Source organism: Populus trichocarpa, chromosome 17 (genome assembly GCF_000002775.5).
Source record: "Populus trichocarpa isolate Nisqually-1 chromosome 17, P.trichocarpa_v4.1, whole genome shotgun sequence".
Taxonomy (NCBI): Eukaryota; Viridiplantae; Streptophyta; class Magnoliopsida; order Malpighiales; family Salicaceae; genus Populus; species Populus trichocarpa.
Window position 1 is genome coordinate 5,426,057 of NC_037301.2, and position 21,084 is coordinate 5,447,140.

Consider the following 21,084-nt stretch of genomic DNA (forward strand, 5'->3'; position numbering starts at 1 on the left):
GGATGGTCAGATATCGTACGAAACTGAGTCAGAATCAGAGCCTAAGTTGGAACCAAAAAATTGCGACAGCAGCAGAACTATTTTTTTAGTGCAAATTCTGAGGGATTTATTCAACCTTAAAGACCAGATAAAAAAGAACGAATTTAGCATTATGAAGACTCCTGATCAACCTAAGAAAACCTGATGATTTTGGTAGTAAAGGGGAAGGATAAAAAGAGCAGAAAACAACTCAAACAAGGTTTCATAAAACAAAATATTTTTTTCTGTGCTTTTGTCAATCTTTTGGCGAATATGAGCTAAACTCCTACACTCTGTTCAAAAGAGGTATACACCGTCTCCAGCACGTGGGGTCCAAAATTGAGTAACAACATATCTCATCCTCTTCTTCTTCATAGTTGTCTTTATATATGAGACATTTGTTTCCTTCTTCTTTATAAATCTTTTTTTTCTTTATCAGAATCATCATCATTACTCTATGTTTCTACCATCATGACTTTTTTTCCCTGTCTTTTTGAAGAATTTCCTTAAGTTTGATGCTTGTCCTTTCTAGTATTTAAAGACTCAAAAGCATAATGTCCTAGTTTATTGTAGTTAAAACAATTATGAAGTCTTTATTAAGATCCTTACCAAGTGTTTTCTTACCAAACCTTTCCTATGAGAAATTTTTGAAATTTTTTTTATGAGTTAATCCATGTCTTCATCTTCACTGCTACTTTCACTTTTAGAATTGGACTTGTGATTACTTATAAATGCTACTCATTTCTTTTTCTTGGTTATTTTTTTATCATTACATTGAAGTATCATTTCATGGGTGGTTAAGAACCCATGTATTTCATCAAATTCCATTATATTTAGGTCATTGGCTTCAACAATAGCAGTTATTTTTTGCTCTCATATTTTTTGCAAACACCTAAGTGCTTTATTACTAACTCAACATCAAAAAAAGCTTTTTCTAAGTATTTTAGTGGATTTATGATGTGTGTGAATCATGTCATCATTTCATCAATGTTCTCATGTTTTTGCATTTTAGATATTTCAAATTGATGCATGGGTCTATCTATCCTTGATTCTTTTACTTGTGAAGCTCTTTCATGTGTTATTTCAAGTTTATCCATATTTGTTTTGCAATTTCACATGAACTAGTCCTATTATACTCATTTACATTTAAAACATTATAGAATAAACTTATAGCTTAAGTATTCAAATGTACCATTTTTAAATCTTTATCATCCCAATCATCTTCAAATTTAACTAATATTTTATCTTCCACTATTTTAATGGGAATGAGTGGACCATTTATAACCATTCTTCAAAACTCACAATCAATTGACTGGATGAATATTCTCATTCAAGCTTTCCAGTAGTTGTAGTTCATCCCATCAAAGAAAGATGACATGTTTATGGATTATCCTTCAAAGAGTTCATTACCTATAGTTGTCATGGATCAAACTCAAGTTTGTTATATCCAAAATAAAAGCACCACGATTGTGATACCAAATGTAGGCAATAAAATCAATCAAAGAGGGGGTGCATTTATTGATAGTGAGAAATTTTTTCAGAACAATTTTAAGTTATCCTTTGGACCTATTCAATGTAACCTTACAGGAATTGTGATGTTTGTTTTAGAAATCAATCATAGGTATAAAATATGCATTCAACAAAAAAGATAGGAGAAGAGTAAAAATTACACAGAATATTTTATCATGGTTCCCCACAAAATTGTAGGTAGAATAGTCCTCAAGGATGACCATGAAATTTTCACTACTTGATGGATTTATGTGTTTGATCTTACAAATCTTATGTTATTGCAATCTTACAAGCGCAACCTCTATGATTGATTCTTTACTCAAATCTTTTTAATGACAACAATCGTTATTGATTCTTTCCTATATCTTATTCTTTTTTTTTTTTTATCATACTCATCTTCTTACAAGCATATGGTATACATTATATGCACCATTTTGTAGATTTTGTTAATCTTTATGATTTTTGCTTTGCTAATCCTATATCCTTTAGTTTAGCTTACCAAACAAGTTTTCTGAATAATCGTATGGCAATTGATTTATATCTTCACCAATATTATCTTGATTTCATTTCCTTTCTTGAGCTAATTCCATGTAAATTGAATAGCATGATCTTCTTCATGTAATATGAAATTGATTCCATATCTTATTCTTTCTTTATTAAGTTTGTTTTTTGTACTTTGAACTTCAACTTCCAAGCTACTTAGTTTCTTATAATTTCTCCATTGGTTCGAGTTAGTTTTTAGGTAGATTGGTTTCTCTATGGTTTGACATAAGCCGCATATATTTCTCTTATGGATTTGGGCTATTAGTATGGACTTTGACTGTTAATATGGATTAGGGCTGGTAAGAACTCTTACATGGCCTTTTGCATGAAGTTTCAACAAAAAATGTACAAGTCACAATTCAATTTCTCTTATACAACTTGTAGAATTATTAATAATTATCTTAAGAATTGCAATTCTTTGTATTAATTACATTCTAATTCTCAATTTTTAAAATTAATTTATAATCAACTCACACTTGATTAATCATCCAATTTTATTTTCTGACCAATGGTTCTTATGTTTGTAACTTATTAGGTTCCCTGATAAATTGACCCAAATATAAATCAAAACCCTAAATAAAATTGGATTAAATAAATTAATCAATTTAATCTATTATCAATTCAACAATTGTTTGATTTATATTTGAAGATCAAGTACAATGTCTAGAAACCTGTTATGATCCCCTAAATATTAGAAAAATTATAAGTAGTTTGACTTAACTTTTTAGTGAATAGTTTTTTAATGTAATTATTATTCTTTCATCAAGAATGTTCTGATTTAAATATTATAACATGAAGTATATCTGTTTTGTTAAATCATTTTAGTTCTTAACACCATGGTCATTGATTATTTGAATAAGATTTGAAACTCTTTTCAGATCTCATTCCACTTTGGTCAAGAACTTCACATTCAATACTATTTGAGATCAAATAGAATATTTTTCCTAATTCACTCAGAGTGATGAATTTTCTTTTGATTATTTAAATATTTTTATATAGCTTATACCATACACAATATCTTCCCGTTTAACCCTTAGGCAGAACAACATGTGGTCAGGAACAAAGCATATCGCTTATTATATAAGATAACTTAATGATCTAAAGTTTAAGGACCGATTACACAATTATCACGTGAATCTTTCTATAGATATAGGTGATATCTTCATATGAAATTCTCTTGTGGGTCAATTCAATGTACATGTCATCTAATAAACACCTGCATATTAGTTCCGGATACTTCTCATATATCAGTTTATGAGAGTAATTGCTTTCTTTCATAAAAAAAAAGTAACATAATATGCAATGGTCTCAATATATCTGATTAATGTCCAGTCTTAATAAAACCTTAATCAAGAACATTTAGGAACATTGTTTTGATGCAATATGAATTTTGTAATTATAATAACTTTATAATTTTTTATGCAAAACATTTTTATTCCACAGACTTTATCTTTACTCTAGATTCATTAATCAAACATTAGATTTATTAATCAAATACTAAAGATAAAAAAATCTTTATTAATAATAAATATGTTTTACACGAATAAAATTAGTGTTGCGTGTAACCAATCGATTGGTTACAAGGCATGTTCGAAGACATGGTTAGAATCGTTTCGTTGAATTTTTTAAAGGGGTTGAAAACGAAGCCTGATGTGTCCTAAATGATTCTTTTTTTCCCCTCTATTTTATCTTAACACATCAACTTATTTATTTATTTTTTCTCAATTATTGAATCTTAAATCTCATTTCATGACTATTGAATTTTCATAAAACATTGACTTGTGTATGGATTTTGAAATAATAATTATTTTTGTGTAGAAAATCAATATTTAAAAATACAATTGCTATTTTTCAAATGTGTTATTTTTTCAAAATCTTTACCAAACTATATCTTTTTTCAAAAAAAGAATTCATAAAATTGCAAGTGAAAATTGTTAATGCACTTAATCACGTGTGATGCACTTAAAACTGGCAGGAGCGCGTGTGGGGTCATCCTTCTTGGCACGCACAAGCATGCGACACCAAACCATCATAGTTACACTTTGCTGAATTTAAACTGTGTGCTCTTTTCAAACCTCGAAAATACCGCGCCAATAAAATCCCCCGCCAATCACAAACTTCCCTCTCAAGGCTCTCTTCCAAACAAATATTTAATCTCTATTTTCATTTGATTTTTGCACCAATAAATAAATAAATAAAAATCTCCCCTCCATCGATATCAGGACTTGATAAACCCCCAGACAACCTAGAAATATTACATCAGCATATCAGACAAAATGACTATTCAATCCTCCATTCAGTTCCTGGTCTGTCACCATATTCAAACCCTAAATTTTTTCGAATACCAGACACCTAAAATTTAAAATCCGCGCCGCTCCTCTCAAAATTTCAAATCCCTCCCTCTCTTTCTCTCCCCTTTTCCCTATAAAATCAACACCCCCACAGCCCGCTCTACTTACCAACAGGAAAAAAAAGAAGAAACCAGTCCCTAGTTTTCTTAATCGAAAAAACCTCTTTAGAAAAATGCCTGCAATCCCAGAAGAACCCCTTCTGGCTGAAAACCCAGACCGGTTCTGTATGTTCCCCATTCAGTACCCATCAATCTGGGAGATGTACAAGAAAGCTGAGGCCTCCTTTTGGACTGCTGAGGAGGTCGATCTCTCGTCGGATATCCGCCACTGGGAAAACCTGACTCCCGACGAGAAGCACTTCATCTCTCATGTCCTTGCCTTCTTCGCCGCCTCTGATGGGATTGTCCTCGAAAATCTCGCCGGGCGTTTCATGAAAGAGGTCCAAGTCTCGGAGGCGCGTGCTTTTTACGGATTCCAGATCGCGATTGAGAATATCCACTCAGAGATGTACAGTCTTCTGTTGGAGACTTATATCAAGGATTCTGAGGAGAAGAATCGTCTGTTTCATGCTATCGAAACGGTGCCGTGTGTGGCTAAGAAGGCACGGTGGGCCTTGCGGTGGATTGACGGGAGCGAGAGTTTCGCGGAGAGGCTAGTTGCTTTTGCTTGCGTGGAAGGGATATTTTTCTCGGGGAGTTTTTGTGCGATATTTTGGTTAAAAAAGCGTGGGTTGATGCCGGGGTTAACCTTTTCAAACGAGTTGATCTCGCGAGATGAAGGGCTTCATTGTGATTTCGCGTGCCTTCTCTACAGCTTGCTGAGGAAGAAGCTGAGTGAGGAGCAAGTGAAGGGGATAGTGAAGGATGCAGTGGATATTGAGAGGGAGTTTGTGGTGGACGCGCTGCCATGCGCGTTGGTAGGGATGAACGGGGAGTTGATGAGTCAGTATATTGAGTTCGTAGCTGATAGGCTGTTGGGTGCGCTTGGGTGCGGGAAGGTGTACAATGTGGCTAATCCATTCGATTGGATGGAGTTGATATCTTTGCAAGGGAAGACTAATTTCTTCGAGAAAAGAGTAGGAGAGTATCAAAAGGCCTCAGTTATGTCTAGTATTAATGGGAATGGTGGGAATCATGTGTTTAAGATGGATGAAGATTTTTAGAGTCTTTGTTTGTGGAATTAGGATTATGGATCTCTTACTGCTTTTATTATTATACGGGGGTTCCCCCCCCCCCCCCCCCTTCAATTTGCTCGCTTCTGTGTCTGTGTTTTCGTACAGATGCTTTGAAACTTCCATTTCCAGACCCAAATTTCAAAATCGAACAAAATCTTTTTTAATAAAAACATAAAAATTCTCAAAATAGAGGTAGTGTTCTTAGAACTTAAAATCACGTATCTGCACTCTCCCCCTTAATATTCAACGTGCATTGGATTGTACTGTGGCTAGTGTTTCATGCTCTACCGCTTTTGCGTATGTTAGGTTCCGTGTCAAGAGTATTTGTTTGCATTTCCGGTTTCATCCAGGGATCGACAAGGACCACGCCATCTTTTCTTTCATTGATGGATTGGTGGAATTGAGAAGTTAGGGCCTGACAGAAAGTAGGCGGATTCTATATCTTAAACCTCACAGTTTGTGAGAGGTTGATATTCCAAATTGAAATGCATAATGGTCTTGTATGGTTGCCAGATTAGTGTGTACCCACGAGAAATCCAGCCTGAGCTATCGGGCAAGGAAGAGAGAATGCTTCAGGTCGCACTTCAGGTTGCAGCGTGAACGTAAAAAGGCAAGAAAGGAAGGTATCGTTGCTCAGCCACAGCTAGTGCTTGCCTCCAATGTTGATGCTGCAGATAGCAGCCCAGTCTGCTGATTTTGAAAGTTGGTGCTCTTTCTTAATTGCTTTTGCTTTATGCTGTAGCAAACAGATGTGTTCCACTACAACAATTTGTTCTTTGTGCATTATTATCAACGTGTTAATAGTTGCTTTATCAGAAGTCATTTGTTTACCTTCTTTGGAATCTGAATTTATGAAAATCTGCCCAAGTGTCTACTACATTTCTATCATTATATCAAGAATGAAGACTAAGAACACTTGAAACAAACTGTGCCTGATTGGAAGTCATTGTGAAATGTGAATGATGTCAAATTAGCTGGCTAGCTTGATCATGTGTAAAAAGCAACATTAAAGTCCAATACAATTCCTTTTCACTGCTTGTCATCTTTCTCTTTCTCTGGATTTTGCAATCAAGGCCGGGAACCATGCTATCTTTGTCAGCTTAATCTGCAATTTTAACAAAATGTTACCACTCTAACCCCAAAAAGTCTCCCAAAAACACAAAAAAAATAAAAACAGTTCATATACATGATGATGCAAACATCTTATATTAAAATCAGATTTGAATGGTTTGTAATGAGTAGTATAAATCAATCATTCGAAGAGTTTGTAAGTTTAATAAAAAACTTGGTATTTCAATCACTCAACAACAAAAAAAATATCAAGAATGTTGATCTTTTTATTAAAAATAGTCCACCCTTAAAAAGTCTTTACAAAAAGATATTTATACTAGAAAGAATTCGAAGTCAAATAAAATATTTCTAATGGATATGGATAAACCTAATAATTAATAATAATCCAACGAACCTAAATTTAAATAAAAGCTCTAATATCTCTAAAAGACTTAATAATAACTAAACATTAAATAAAACAATAGTCCAACTAATTTAAATAAGACTAAAGTTGTTTTTGTAATCTATTGACAAAATCAAAGCCTAACTTTAAATGCTTAGTTCTCTATTGTCTTAATAAATTAGAAGACTTTTTATATATTACTTAAAAGTTATGGATATCTACTTTCTAATGAAACTAGAATCACCTTAAACTTTCTTCTATAGCTCCAGTTATGATCAAAACAATAGCAAAATGTCAAAACTGGTAGATTGAAATCTTATTAATCCAATCTTTTTGTAATGTCTAAATGCCCACTAACAAGCCATTCTTGAACATGAATTAAATTAATTAAGGTTTGTTCTTCATTATTTAATATCATTTTGAAGTCCATCTTAGCCCATGTGTCTTGAAGAAGTCCATTAAAAGCCTCTTTGAACCTCTTAGCTCTAAGTCTTGTCACTAAATCAACTAGAACCTCTAACGAATTTTTTAGTGTTGTTTGGATCACATTATTCCTTCTTTTCTTGAAAGGATTTGTCATCGAATTATCATTTACATCAAATAAAAAAAGATTAGAAACATTAAATATAGCACTAACATCATATTCACCTGGTAGATTTACTCTGTAAGCATTGTCATTAATCTTATGATCTGAAAAGAACCTTCTCCTCGATGCATCAATTTTGATCTTTTTTGTTCAGGAAACCTTTCCTTCTTCATACACACCTAAACTCAATTTCCTAGTTCAAATCTTACTAATTTATATCCTTTATTAACCTTTATTGCATATTGCTTATTCTTTTTCTTTATCTGTTACCATATCTATGCTGTAAGTCTTTTAGCACATCTGCTTTTTGATTATCATCAAGACTAAGATTTTCATCAATAGATAAAGGAATCTAATGGTGTTAAGGGATTAAAACTATAAAACTATAAACAACCTCAAATGGTGAATAATGAGTAGTACAATGCATATTACGATTATATGCAAATTCAATAAATGAAAAACAATCTTTCTAATTTTTAAGATTATTTTGAAGGATAACATTTAATAATTGAGTTAAAGTAATGTTTACTACTTCAATTTGACCATCTATATATGGATGACAAGTAGTAGAAAATAAAAGTTTAGTTCTTAACAAACAAAAAAAAAACCTTTCAAAAGTAGGTAAAAAACTTAACATCTCAATCAGACACATTGCTCACTTGAAAAGCATGTAATCGAACTAACTCCCTAAAAAATAGATCCACTATATTTGTTGCATGATATGAAATGTGCTATTTTAAAAAATCTATCTACAACAATAAATATAGAGTCTATTTCTTTCCTTGACTTCAGTAAACCTAAAATAAAGTCCATAGAAATCAATCTAAGGTTCCTTAGGAAAAGGTAAAGGTAAAGGTATATATAATTCATGAGGCATCATTTTAGACTTAACTTGTTTACATATTATGCACATATACAAATTCTTTACACATCTCTTTTCATGTTAGGCGAATAAGAATATCCATTTAAAACTTCCAAAGTCTTAGTAATCCCAAAGTGTCATATTAATCCGCCATTATGAGCTTGCAATTCACGCATTGAACAATTAAGCACATATAATCTTTTATATTTAAATAAAAATCCATCACGCTTAAAAAATCCATTAGTTGCCGCAAGTTCACATTGGAAATAAATTTCATCAAAATCAGTATCATCAGGATATTTTTCTTTCACATACTCAAATCCTAAAAGTCTAGTATTCAAAGTATTAAGAAGAACATACATTCGCGTTAATAAATCTGTAACTATATTTTCTTTACCTTGCTTGTATTTGATGAAAAATGAGAATGTCTCAATAAATTCCACTTACTTGGCATGTCTATGATTCAACTTATTTTGACTTTTCAAGTGTCTCAAAGATTGGTGATTAGTATAAATCACAAACTCCTTAAGACAAAGGTAATCTTGCCAAGTTCCTAAAGTTCCCACTAATGTATATAACTTTTTATCATATCTTGGATAGTTTAGAGTTGCACCTTTAAATTTTTCACTAAAATAGGCTACGAGCCTTTTATCCTGTATTAAAAAGCTTTAATTCCTATACTTGAAGCATCACATTCAATCTCAAAAGTTTTTTTAAAGTTAGGCAAAACAAGTAATGGGTCCGAAATAAACTTATCTTTTAATAAATTAAAAGTTTTGTCTTGTTTAATTCACCTTTTAAAACCTATAATCTTCTTTATAATTTTAGTTAATGGGGCAACTATTATACTAAAATCTTTCATAAATCTTCTATAGAAACTAGCCAATTCATGAAAACTTCTTACCTAGCTTACCATTTTAGATGTAGGCCACTCTTTTGCAGCCTTAACCTTAGTCTCATCTATCTTAATACCTTTTGCACTAACATCATATCCAAGAAAAACAATCTTTTCCAAGCAAAAGTCACATTTCTTTAGATTAACATACAAACTTTCATTTCTAAGCATATCAAGTATCTGTCTTAAATGATCTATATGTTCATCTAATCCTTTACTGTAAATTAATATATCATCAAAATAAATAAGTGCGAACTTACCGATGAACGGACACAATATATGGTTCATCAATATCATAAAAGTACGACATGTATTAGTAAGTCCAAAAGGCATGACTAACCACTTATACAAACTATATTTAGTTTTAAAAATAGTTTTTCATTCATCACCTTCTTTCATTCTAATCTAATGATATCCACTTTTAAGATCAATTTTAGAAAACAAACAAGATCCATGCAATTCATCAAACATATCATTTACTCAAGGGATAAGATGTCTATACTTTACTGTTATGTTATTGATTGTTCTACAATTAACTCATATTCTTCAAATACTATCTTTCTTAGATACTAAAAGTATAAGAACAACACATGGACTCATGTTCTCTTGAATGTACCATTTTGACATTAACTCCACCTTTAAAGCTCCTTTATTTTCTCAGGATTACTTCTATAGATTGGTCTATTAGGAATAACTGAACTTGATATTAAATCAATCTGATGTTCTATTCTTTTTATAGGTGGCAATCAACTTGGAATTTTATTAGAAAATACATCTTTAAATTCATGTAATAAAGAAACACAAATACTAGGAACACATGAATCAAGTTTGTTACTTTTGAAGTATGTTTCTTTATACAAGAGTAAAATCATAGGCATATAAAAAAAATAAGCATGTGTAAGATCACTTTGTTTTGCATAAAAATTAAGGTGTTTACCCACTTTTCCTAAACACTTTTCTTTTATCACCTATTTTCTCCATTTATTTTCTCTCCAAATTCGACCTTTCCCTTTAAAATTTTTTTTTTGGTTGAAGCCTTCAAATTTATCTTTAATGGCTGAAACTTTACCTTTTAGTGTTTCACACTCAGGATCACCTTATTTTCACTCAGCCTCACATCCTCACCATTATTTTGTAAGAAGGTTTGTTCAACTTCAACTGATATTTATACACTTGTCTAGGTGACAATGGTGCAAACATGTATGTTTCCCCGTCATTTTCTAATGTCTACCTATTTGTAAAACTATCATGTTTTTCCTAGCAAATTGCCAAGGTCTTCCCAACAATAGGCGTGTGACATGCATAAAAACAACATAACATAAAACCTCATCCTTATATCTCTCTAATTAGAATGAGATTAGAACCTCTTTAGTCACCCTAACTTTCCATATTTATTCAATCATTGAAGCTTATACAGTGTAGCATTATTAGTAGTAGTTAAGTTCAACTTTCTAACCAAAGTTGTGCAAACAACATAATACAACTACCATTATCAATAATCAAACTATTTTTGATATGGCATCAAGTATGAAAGATATTTTTCCTTTAATGCTCAACATCTTCTTTACTAACCTGAACATTCAAATATCTCCTTATAACAAAAAAACCATTAACAATATATTCATAATTAGTGAATTCTACTATATCTCCATTATATCTCCTACTCGTAACAAGTTGATCCCACCAGTTAATAACATAATTGGTGAATTCAACAACAGATAGTTTTACTTCTTTTTCTTCAAATATCGATTGCAATCAAATATAAATTCCAACCTATTTTTCCAACTCAAATAAGCCTTTGGATTATTTTTTCCTTGAAATGCTGTAATTTTAAGTTTTATGCAACCCAAATTACAATCTAAACCATTATGATTGTCGCATGTAGACGTGCGATGTCGGGGGGTCATTGAAGTTGCCATCTAGTTGTTTGGTTCAAGATCGCTAGGAAAACCTGAGCATATTGGTCTTATCAGAGATTCGAGAGAAAGAGACTGGTTGTGGCTAAGAAAAGTATTAACACCCCTAGCGCACCCTACATGAGGTAAGCTGTTTTATAATTTAGAGGTTTTGATGGTTTTCTAGTCAGTGGTCTATTTGTAGTTTAGGATTTAAGATTTAATCGTATGAATAAACCAAACGTTTAAGAATTTATTATGGACTCCTGTACCTAAATAGATTTTTAGAAAAAAGATTCTTTGTAATTTATGTATTACGATGAAAAATACTCCCAATTAAAATTGGTGAATATTTAGAATAACTCTGAGAATTTTTTAGTCAACTCCAATATTTCAAATACCAATCTCACTTATAGGTCAAGGGTTCTATATTAAGATTTTTAACCATTAATTCTCATGAATTAAAAAATGATGGTTTATTGAAATATTGACTAAATTCTCATGAATTTAATAAACTGGTTATTAAATCATAAATGCATGCAAACATGTATTTTGAATTTTCATATGGAAACACTATACAATACGATTTTCTTTGTATTTTTGAGACACTTGGTTGTTTGAAATTAAAACATTTAATTTTTTTTGTATTTTTGATTTTGAACATTCAAAATTTAATAAAAAAATAAAAACACACACACACCCATCTTTTTTTACTATATTTTACTCACACACACACCCACAATTATTAATTTACAAATTATCTAAATTTAAAATAATTCAAACAACACATTAAACAATTGTAAAAATTCACAAATCAATTTGCTGAGAATTCTGGAATAGTATTGGGAGTCCTAGTGGCGCATGGAACCACGCGCCGTTATAGGAAAGGCTGGAGATTGGTAGATCTGGACTGATTTCTTCTTTTCCTTCTTCTTGTGCTGGCAGTGATGGATTTAGTTACCTGCAAAAGAAAATCTTTATAGAAGCAAAAATCATCAATTTTTTTCTTCTGATTCTCTCTCTCAGTTTCGTCTCTCTCTATTTTTTTTACTGCAGATGGTCACTACTACCACAAATGAAAGAGGTAACGGCTGGAGTAAACGGGGTTGTTGGTTGGTGGCTGGAGAAGGGTGGATCCACGGTGGAAGAAGAAGCAGCCGCTGGTTATGGTGAGGATATGCTGTGAAGGACGTTGTTACTGGGAGGAGGAGAAGTCGCTGCTTTACTGGCATAGTTGTGATGTTTCGGCCAAGAGAGGGTCCGATTTGGAAGGGTCTACTTTCAGTGGAGAAGAAGAAGGGAAATGACGTTGGGCAGTGAGGTATTAGGTTGGAAATGGGGTTTGGTCCATGGTGGTAGTGATGATTGAGAAGAGAAAGGAAGGAGATGTTGTGGGTGGTTTTGGTTTGAAGTTGTAGATGCTGACTTGAGGAGCTGGCGTTCACGGTGGCTGAGGGAAAAACTCTGGTGGTGCTGCTGTCACAGTCGTCTATGGTAGCAACGAGGAGGAACCTTTAGGCTGATCTTGATGTTGAGGCTGGTCTATTGTGAGAATGGTTTATAGGTTATGATGGTGAGAGAGGTTGAAGAGGATGCTTAAGCCTTATGGTCGAATGTTGTGCTGCGTGATGAATGGGTAGTGGGTGGTGGTTGTCTTGGCAATAGAGAGGGAAGTCTAGTGGTGGTCTGATGTGAAAGAGGCAGTAGGTTGAAGAGCTGAGGTATATGGTGAATGGCATTTTTGCTTGGTTTGGACATGCAGCTGTAGTGACGGGGAAGAGACAATGAAAGGGGCAAAAATTGTTTTCCAGGGTTGAGGACAGCTGATCGAGGGTTGTTTAGGTTTGAGGTTTTTTTGTGCTGTGGAGGTGTGGGGAGAGTATGTGTGAATTTCTTGTTTATATATATATATATATATATATATATATATATATATATATATGTAGATAATTTTTTTTGTTATTTTTAATTGCTTGGTCCCTAAGTAAAATTGATGACCAAACAACCCAAAAAAACAAGTTGGTCCTTCAACTTCTTTGATCCCTTGTAAATTTTAATTTTTCTTATTTTTTATATTTTGAATTTTTTTTGAAAAAAAATAACTTTAATTTTAACTTAGAAAGCATGTTAATAATTAAACACGTGGGAAAAAAACGCTGCAAGTAATGAAAGACATCAAAAACATATATATATATATATATATATTTTGTTGTTTTTTGCTATTTTTTTTTGGTTATTTTTCAAAAATTTATAAAAAAAATCGGTATAAAATTGGATAGCAATAGTGACTATCAAAATTCATTCTTTGACTGAAATCTCTATTTTAATCTCTTTTCCTTTACGACGAAGAACATCTTGTCTATTTAATTCCTTGTGTCAGAATAGGTTTAAATTACAAGTTTAAGTAAACTAGATATAAGTATAAAATAAAGGGTAAATTACAAAAAAGTTTCAAAGATAAATGGAATGTGTGGACTATTTATATATAGGCATGTTTTGACTGGTGAAGATTTTAATGAAATGGTTAAATATTGTGGAATCTTAAGATGGATTTAAAATGTATCAAACTTATTTTTCCAAAATTTTCCATCAAGCTCTGCTAATTTAAAAATAAAAGTGCTAAATATTAAAAAAATGATTCGAAAAAACTTAAAAAATGCATATGAGTTATTGGATTATAATTTTAAAATAGAACTCGGTTATGTACGTGCCCGCTAATCCAATTACTCATAAATATTTTAAAAAATAAATTATCTTTATATTATGCATGCATGCCAAACTCAAATCTTATTCACACGTATCCAAATTATACAATGATTTAATATAAATAAAGCTTATTTGAAAATATAACAAAGATTATTTTTTAAAGTATATTTTATTTAAAAATATATTAAATAATATTTTTTATTTGTTATTTTTTATATAAAAACATTAAAAAGAATTTAAAAATACAGTTGAAGTACAATATTAAACTGTATCGAAATAGATTGTTAGATACAAATATACAATTATGGAAAGAAGAGTTATGCCAAAATAAAGTACTCTTTTGTCATGCATTAGACATGGAAAAGAAGTTGCGTTTACTTGGGTTGCAAATACAATAAGAAGACCATTTTGTTTTACCCTTCCAGGGAAATTACTTGGGTTGGAGTTGGACTGTATAATGATAAAAAGGAGCGGTCGTGGAAAATTTTATGTTATTTACAGTAATTTATAATTAGTGATATATTAATAGTTAATTTATTTTAAAAAATAAATATAAATGGGAGAGATAATAAAGTTTATTATTTATAAAAAATAATAAAAATATTTTCACTAAATATTTTTCTTCTATATAAAGTGGATTCTATTAACTAACTAATTGAATTTTACTAGTTATTGCTTGAATATCATAAAATTTCTTGATAAATTATTTTTTTCAAATCAAATAATATTGACAGATTATTAGATTATTATCAATTTTATACTCAAGTTATTTTTTATTCCAATTTTATTATTAAATTGTTTTAATTTCCCAAATAAAAATTTAGGATTTATATTAGAATACTTAACAGAAAACACTAGAGGCAAACAATGACATCACTTTTTATAGAAAAAAGTATAATTTAGATGAAAATATTAACAAAAAAAACTTGAAAATTAATAAAAATCTTTAATTGAGAATTAAAAAAATATTAAGAATAAAAAACTGATATTGAAATTTTTTTATTGAAAACATTAAGAAAAAAACTAAAACTGAATGGTGTCTTCAAAACTATAGTTGATTTATATTATGGATTGGAAAAATGAAATAATAATTTTATTCTTCTCATAAAAAAACATATGGCTGGCTATTAAAGATATTAGGGTCATATTATATTTTTTTTACATGACCTAATTTACTTTTGAACAAAAAATATTGAACTAACTTAAAATCATGAATTCTTGAACTAGTGATCATGGGCTTTTTCATCTTTACATTTTGATTTTTTTGTTGTTACGAGGTTGAAAAGGAGATACTTTTATAATCGAACAAATATAAATATTATTATAAAAAGATGGTTGATACATGCATTACACACGTCAACGCGTGAGTTGAAGTTGCATCATTTATGCAGCACATGCAAGGTGATGAGGTGGTCAAATAATAGCTTTCGGGGCGGCGTTTGAATTGTTTCAACGGTCCCTCAATTCTTGGGCAACACTTGTAGCATGCAGACCTCTAATGTGGTGCTGACAACTTTTTTTTCCCCTCTTTTCTCCTCGATTTTAATGCTTCAACCTCCATATTTTCAAAACAACCGTTAAAAATTATTTTTCATTTAGATTTAGTTCTTGTTCTTTAATTAATATATATTTTAAATGATTTATAAAATTGAATTTTTTTTCAACTTCATCCTCCTTTAATTTTTTTATCTGTTAGATTTGATTCCTATTCTTTTTATTACTATTTTTTTTTGTTTTGAATCCTTTTCTTAATTAAATTTATTTTTTATTTTCACCCCTCATCATTTATTTTTTTTATGTCAAATATGTTCCTTATTTTTTTATTGTTATTTGTTTTACTTTGGTAAATTTGTTAGATTTAAATATTTTTTCTGATTTCATCCTTCAACATTAAATTAATTGAAAAATGAGCTTATTGGTTGAATCTAAATCTAGGATTTCACGGATTACAAATTTGAAAGACTAACTTAGTTTTAAGAGATTTGCCTAAGGTTGCTTAGTTTTTTTTTTTTTTAATCTCTTTGTTTTAGTTTCATTATTAAACATTTATTTTATTGGAAATTAGGTTCCGTTATTTTTTTTTCTTACTTGCTTTCTATAGGATTTTTATCTAGTTTTGAAAATGATTTGGATTATCTCGGGTCTTTGTTATTATCATTCTTTTTTAAATTCATATTTTTAAAAATAAATTTATTTTTGAATTAAATTAGATTAATTGATCAAATATAAACACGAGATGCTCGCTTCATGGTATTTTAATCGGTTTGCTTTTCGGGTCGTTTCTATGTTGGCATGTACAACATCTTTCGATGTTGTTGTACAACCTTTTGCATTGATGTTATAACCGTCCTGATTAGCTTTTTTCTAGTGGTAGAGTGGTGTTCATAGCGGAGCTACGACAAGTTTTTGATGGGTTTTTCATCATTCTCCTTCCAAATATAATATTGCCAACTCGTTTTTTATAGTTAATTATTGTTAAATTTTTAATCATATTATTGAATTAACCAATCTTATTGAGTTAACTCAAGTTAATGATTCGTGTCTCAATTTTTTTTTGTTTTTTTAAAAACATTGATATTACCTAATCAATCAATTCTATTTTAATTAAAGAATAAAATCGATTTAAAAAAATAAAAAAGCTCGAGATAACCCAATTAAATAAAAAAAACAATAGATAAAACAAAGGTCATAAAAAGCAGGAAAAAAATAGAGTTCAATCTTCAATTAAATAAATATTAAAGGATGAAAATTAAAAAAATATTATTTTAAAAAAGGATAAAAAAATAAAAAAACAACGCAATTGTCGGCAAACCTCATGAAACTATGTTAATTTTCAAAGTTTGCAACCGTGAAATCCTAGATACGAGTTTAACCAAGAAGATCAAATCCAAATCAATTAAATGTTGAAGAATAAAATTAAAAAAAATACAAAATTAGAAAATTTTACAAAGAAAGAAAAAAAATAATCAAAAGAGTGAGGATGAAATTTAATAGAAAAAAAGATTAATGGGGGTGGAATAAAAAAAATACAATTCTAAAAATTATCTCACATTACAAAAATAGATATTAAAAAATAAAAATTAAATTTGACAAAGCAAAAAACTGAATGAGGATGAAATCGAAACAAAAATCTAATTTAATGGATTACTTAGAAAAAAAAAAGAGAAGTTTAAGGGCTAATTTGAAAAATCAAGGGTAGAGAGCAAACACCAAGGAAAAGGAAAGAAAGAAGAAAAACAAATGGTCATTGGCACCAAACCAAAGTTCTTCTCAGTACAAGCGTCATATTTTTATATAAGAAACAATGAGATGAAATGGATGCCACCCGAAATAGCTTTTTGGCCATTAGAATCAATCACAAGTGCCATTAAAAGACGACGAAGCGGTTAATGCATTGACATATACTCAGCACATGTGAACAATTTTTTTTATAAACTGTCCATAACCCAATATAATAACAAAAAAAAACTAGTTGTTCAATGACTAAAATACCCTTTGACCTAAGGCTTAATAATATAAACTCTAAGGACAAGTAGATCTTTTTACTGTGTGCTTATAAAAATAAATAAATAAAAAAAAATGTCAGTTCATTTTTTCTTCTAATTTCAAGGTTAATATAGTTTTTTTTACTATGCACAACCAAACAAAAACACAAAAATACCTCCCCATGGCATGCTAACAATTTCTTATGTCCAAGGGCATCATTCTACTTTTACTGTGCAAAAATAAAGTGAAATATTCATTTTATCTTTTATTAATTTAAAAATATCAAAATAATATCATTGCAAAGACAATTTTACTCACAACTATTATTTTATACTTTTTTTTAAGGGCAAGATGGTGAATTTATTGTTCCCATATACTTTTTGTAATTATTAAAACAAATGCCGACAATGAGAAATCTAAATTAATTAAAACAAAGCCAGAAAACTTGAAGATCACACATTTAGCTCTAGCTATTTTTAAAGTAGAAACTTGAAGGTAGCCACAAGGCAACCAACAATAATGTGGCAAGACCTGCCAACTAACATTAAGAGGTCCACATTGACTTTAAGTCTTCGATCATGTTTTCCTACAGTTGCTTGCTGGCTGCATCACTTGCTTTGATGGATAGGAATTAATGGAAGTTTCCCCCCGTAAATGTCAGGGATCTGGCTCTCATCAATTTCTTCAAGGAGAGTTGATTTCAGCTTCCTGTTATCCACAAATACTATCTGTGAAGAGATGCAGGACTACAATACATTAGCAATCCACACACAGATAAATTATTCAACTGATTGCATACATATGATCAATTTTTGGTCAAAGGAATACAAGATGAATGCACGTACTTTACCTTCTTCCTGGTATTTTTGTCTATAAAAGGATAAACAATCTTCCACACTGCCATAAAAATGTAGGGAGCATGCACAAGGAATACCTTTGCAAGCCTTTCTGGGTAATATTCCTGCACTCGAGAAATTTCAGCCAGGCTATTCAAATACCATTATAATCAGCTATAGAAAAATGGTGCGTAGTCGAGCTTAATACCTGCAAAATCGATAAACCTGCAAGGTATCCATGGATATCGCTGTTTGCATATCCCCAACCCTCAAGGTCTCCAATGACAACAAATTTCTCTTGTCCTGGTGGCATCCTGATACGTCAATGTCGAATATATATCAAAATATGTTACGGCCAAGGTGCTGCACTGATCTGCAGTTTTCAATATTTTTCGAAGACAGAAATGGCTGGTAGGCAAGGAATTACCTTGAACATATTTTGTCAAAACCATAGACTACAAAACCTATACGCACAAGCAATAACAAAACTGTCTCAGTTGAAAGATAAATTAAGACAAAAAAATCATAGGATCTGTTGCAAGTTGTCAGATGATTAAAGGCTTGGATGGTAACTGTACATACGCTTGAATTCTTCTAGACCTCCTTTGCTCCGAACATGCCTAGCTCCAAGGATAACTGTTATAGGTCGTCCTTTTTTATCTGATCCTTGCAGAAACATCTTGTTCTGTGCAACTTCATTTGGCGTCTCCAACAGAGAAACTGAACCATTTGGAACAAATTCCCTTCTCCATTTCAGGTACCTGAGGAGCATGGAAGAAGCCTTTCCTATATCTAAGTCACGAGCACGCAAAAATCTTCTAATCGTCAGGTCATCTACTTCCTGCACCTCGATTTTAAATAAGAAATTCCAAGATCATTGTCAATTGAATAAAGAGATCAGCTCTGAGAAAAATCAAACATATTATATATATAAACCTCGTTACCGCCACCTGTCACAAATTATGACAGCAACAGGGAGTTCGATAATTACAAGAACAAATTAAAGCAACGTTCACAGACCACTGCAGCTTCCAGTACTGTTATCACCACCAAGAATGGTGAAAGACTGCAGAGCTCAAAAAAACTGAGACAGTAACATAATTTGAGTAAGCTTGGCTTGAAAAATATAGAGGATGGTCATTGCCGCCTCTTAGGATGTCTAGTAGCTATGTTGCTCCGTGCATAGATAAGAAATATTGTCAAAAATCGACAAATATTATAAAATAGCAAAAACAGCATACTAGCTAGGAAGAAGAACAAGAACATCAACGGCTGCAAATAAAAATGACGAAAAATGAAGCAAGAGTGAGTAAAAAGATCACCTTAGAAGAGGGATCCTGTCTTTCAACAATTGCTCTCACTTGAGGTATTTTAGTTTGCTCCATCAAATTGTTTTTCATGTTATCTTGTTGCTCACTCCTAGTTTCTTTATCCTCGGTTGTTTCTTTGGACTCCATAATCTCTTGGCAGTTCATGGACATGCTGTTCAATCCACTAGCTAGCCTTCTCTCTTCTGCCTTACTCATGATACCCTCCTACCCTATCAAATGGTGTGGAAGAACATGGGTGTGACATTTTCATTAAATACTAGACTCTATAATAGAAAGAAAAGTAGTTATTGTGATTTCAGCGCAAGGTCAGAAGACCTGATGTAGTAGATCTCAACATCAGACACTTCAATTCAACGATGTTTGATCATCTTTTAATTCTTTTTCGTTGTATTTCTTTTTTTGATGCGTAAGAAATTAAGAGTTATGATAATGCTTGAATGGTTTATTATTGGTTTGATAATTAATGATTATTTTTTAAATCTTGAAATTAAAATCTTTAAAAGTTTATTAATTTTTTTCTGAATAAATGTACCTGGTCAATATAAAGGAGACAACTTTAAACATAGATTTTATCTTAATTGATACATAAACCAGTCTAAAGATATTCTTTTTAGCATATGTTATAAATACCATATTAAATAGCACCTAGACTAGGTTTATATATAGCAGAAGCCTTAATTTCTGGATTTTTCGAGGATGAAATCTTCATGTTAATGAATTTATAAAACATTTGAATTAAATATTTTGAAGGGTTGATTTTTCCAAATCAAAGGATTCAGTCAAACTTATGTCATCAAATTACACATGAACCTAAGTCATGGCAACTACCAAAAGCTCCATGCATGCATGTTGTAAATTCTTTCTTGCAGCAACTCATGAAACCAGTTTATAATCACATATCCAAATTATATCAACCTTATACATTTTGCTCAATTCAATACAAGTATAGTTTGTTTGGAAGTATAGCAAAGATTATTTTTTAAATTATTTTTTATTTGTAAATATATTAAAATAATATTTTTTATTTTTTTATTTTTTATGTCAAAATAATAAAAATTATTAATAAAAAAAAATATAACTTAATTACAATATTAAACTGTATCGAGATAGATTGTTGCATACAAATATACAATTATGGAGAGAAGAGTTATGCCATGAAAAGACACCTGTAGTGTCTCCGTCGAGAATAGACTGCATGCAGGCGTGAAGAAGGAGGAATCGAGGTTTTCAATTTCATTTTTTCATTTTGATAATTGTTTTATTTTTTCAATTGAAATGGAATATTTTAGTTTTATAGTGTTTCGACGTGCTATTTCAAGATTGTACTGTTCATATATATATATTCAACAAACATAATTCAAATTCAAGATAAATTAATTATAAATTATGCAATACAAATACAATGCCAAACAAATATAATTTTAAAATTTAAAATATTT

General features: G+C 30.8%; 2 protein-coding genes across 4 annotated transcripts; one reads left to right on the forward strand and one right to left on the reverse strand.

Annotated features, from left to right (window-relative positions):
- Positions 1 to 4,325: 4,325 nt before the first annotated feature.
- Positions 4,326 to 5,635, forward strand: LOC18107206 (ribonucleoside-diphosphate reductase small chain). The gene has a single exon (XM_006373140.3). It carries the CDS (start codon positions 4,594 to 4,596, stop codon positions 5,581 to 5,583), a length of 990 nt encoding a protein of 329 aa, XP_006373202.1. The 5' UTR covers positions 4,326 to 4,593; the 3' UTR covers positions 5,584 to 5,635.
- A 12,195-nt stretch (positions 5,636 to 17,830) lies between these two features.
- Positions 17,831 to 20,041, reverse strand: LOC112324807 (uncharacterized). Of its 3 annotated transcripts, none has more exons than XM_024589465.2 (6): positions 19,637 to 20,041; positions 18,897 to 19,155; positions 18,742 to 18,778; positions 18,523 to 18,628; positions 18,329 to 18,439; positions 17,831 to 18,186 (listed from the first exon to the last, which is right to left on the reverse strand). In XM_024589465.2, the coding sequence occupies exons 1-6, from the start codon at positions 19,838 to 19,840 to the stop codon at positions 18,163 to 18,165; spliced, it is 741 nt and encodes a 246-aa protein (XP_024445233.2). In that variant the 5' UTR covers positions 19,841 to 20,041; the 3' UTR covers positions 17,831 to 18,162. The 3 variants fall into 3 exon arrangements, with proteins under 3 accessions (XP_024445233.2, XP_024445232.2, XP_024445234.2); XM_024589464.2 differs by having other exon boundaries at positions 17,831 to 18,206; positions 19,637 to 20,039; XM_024589466.2 differs by having other exon boundaries at positions 18,065 to 18,206; positions 18,324 to 18,439.
- Positions 20,042 to 21,084: the final 1,043 nt, after the last annotated feature.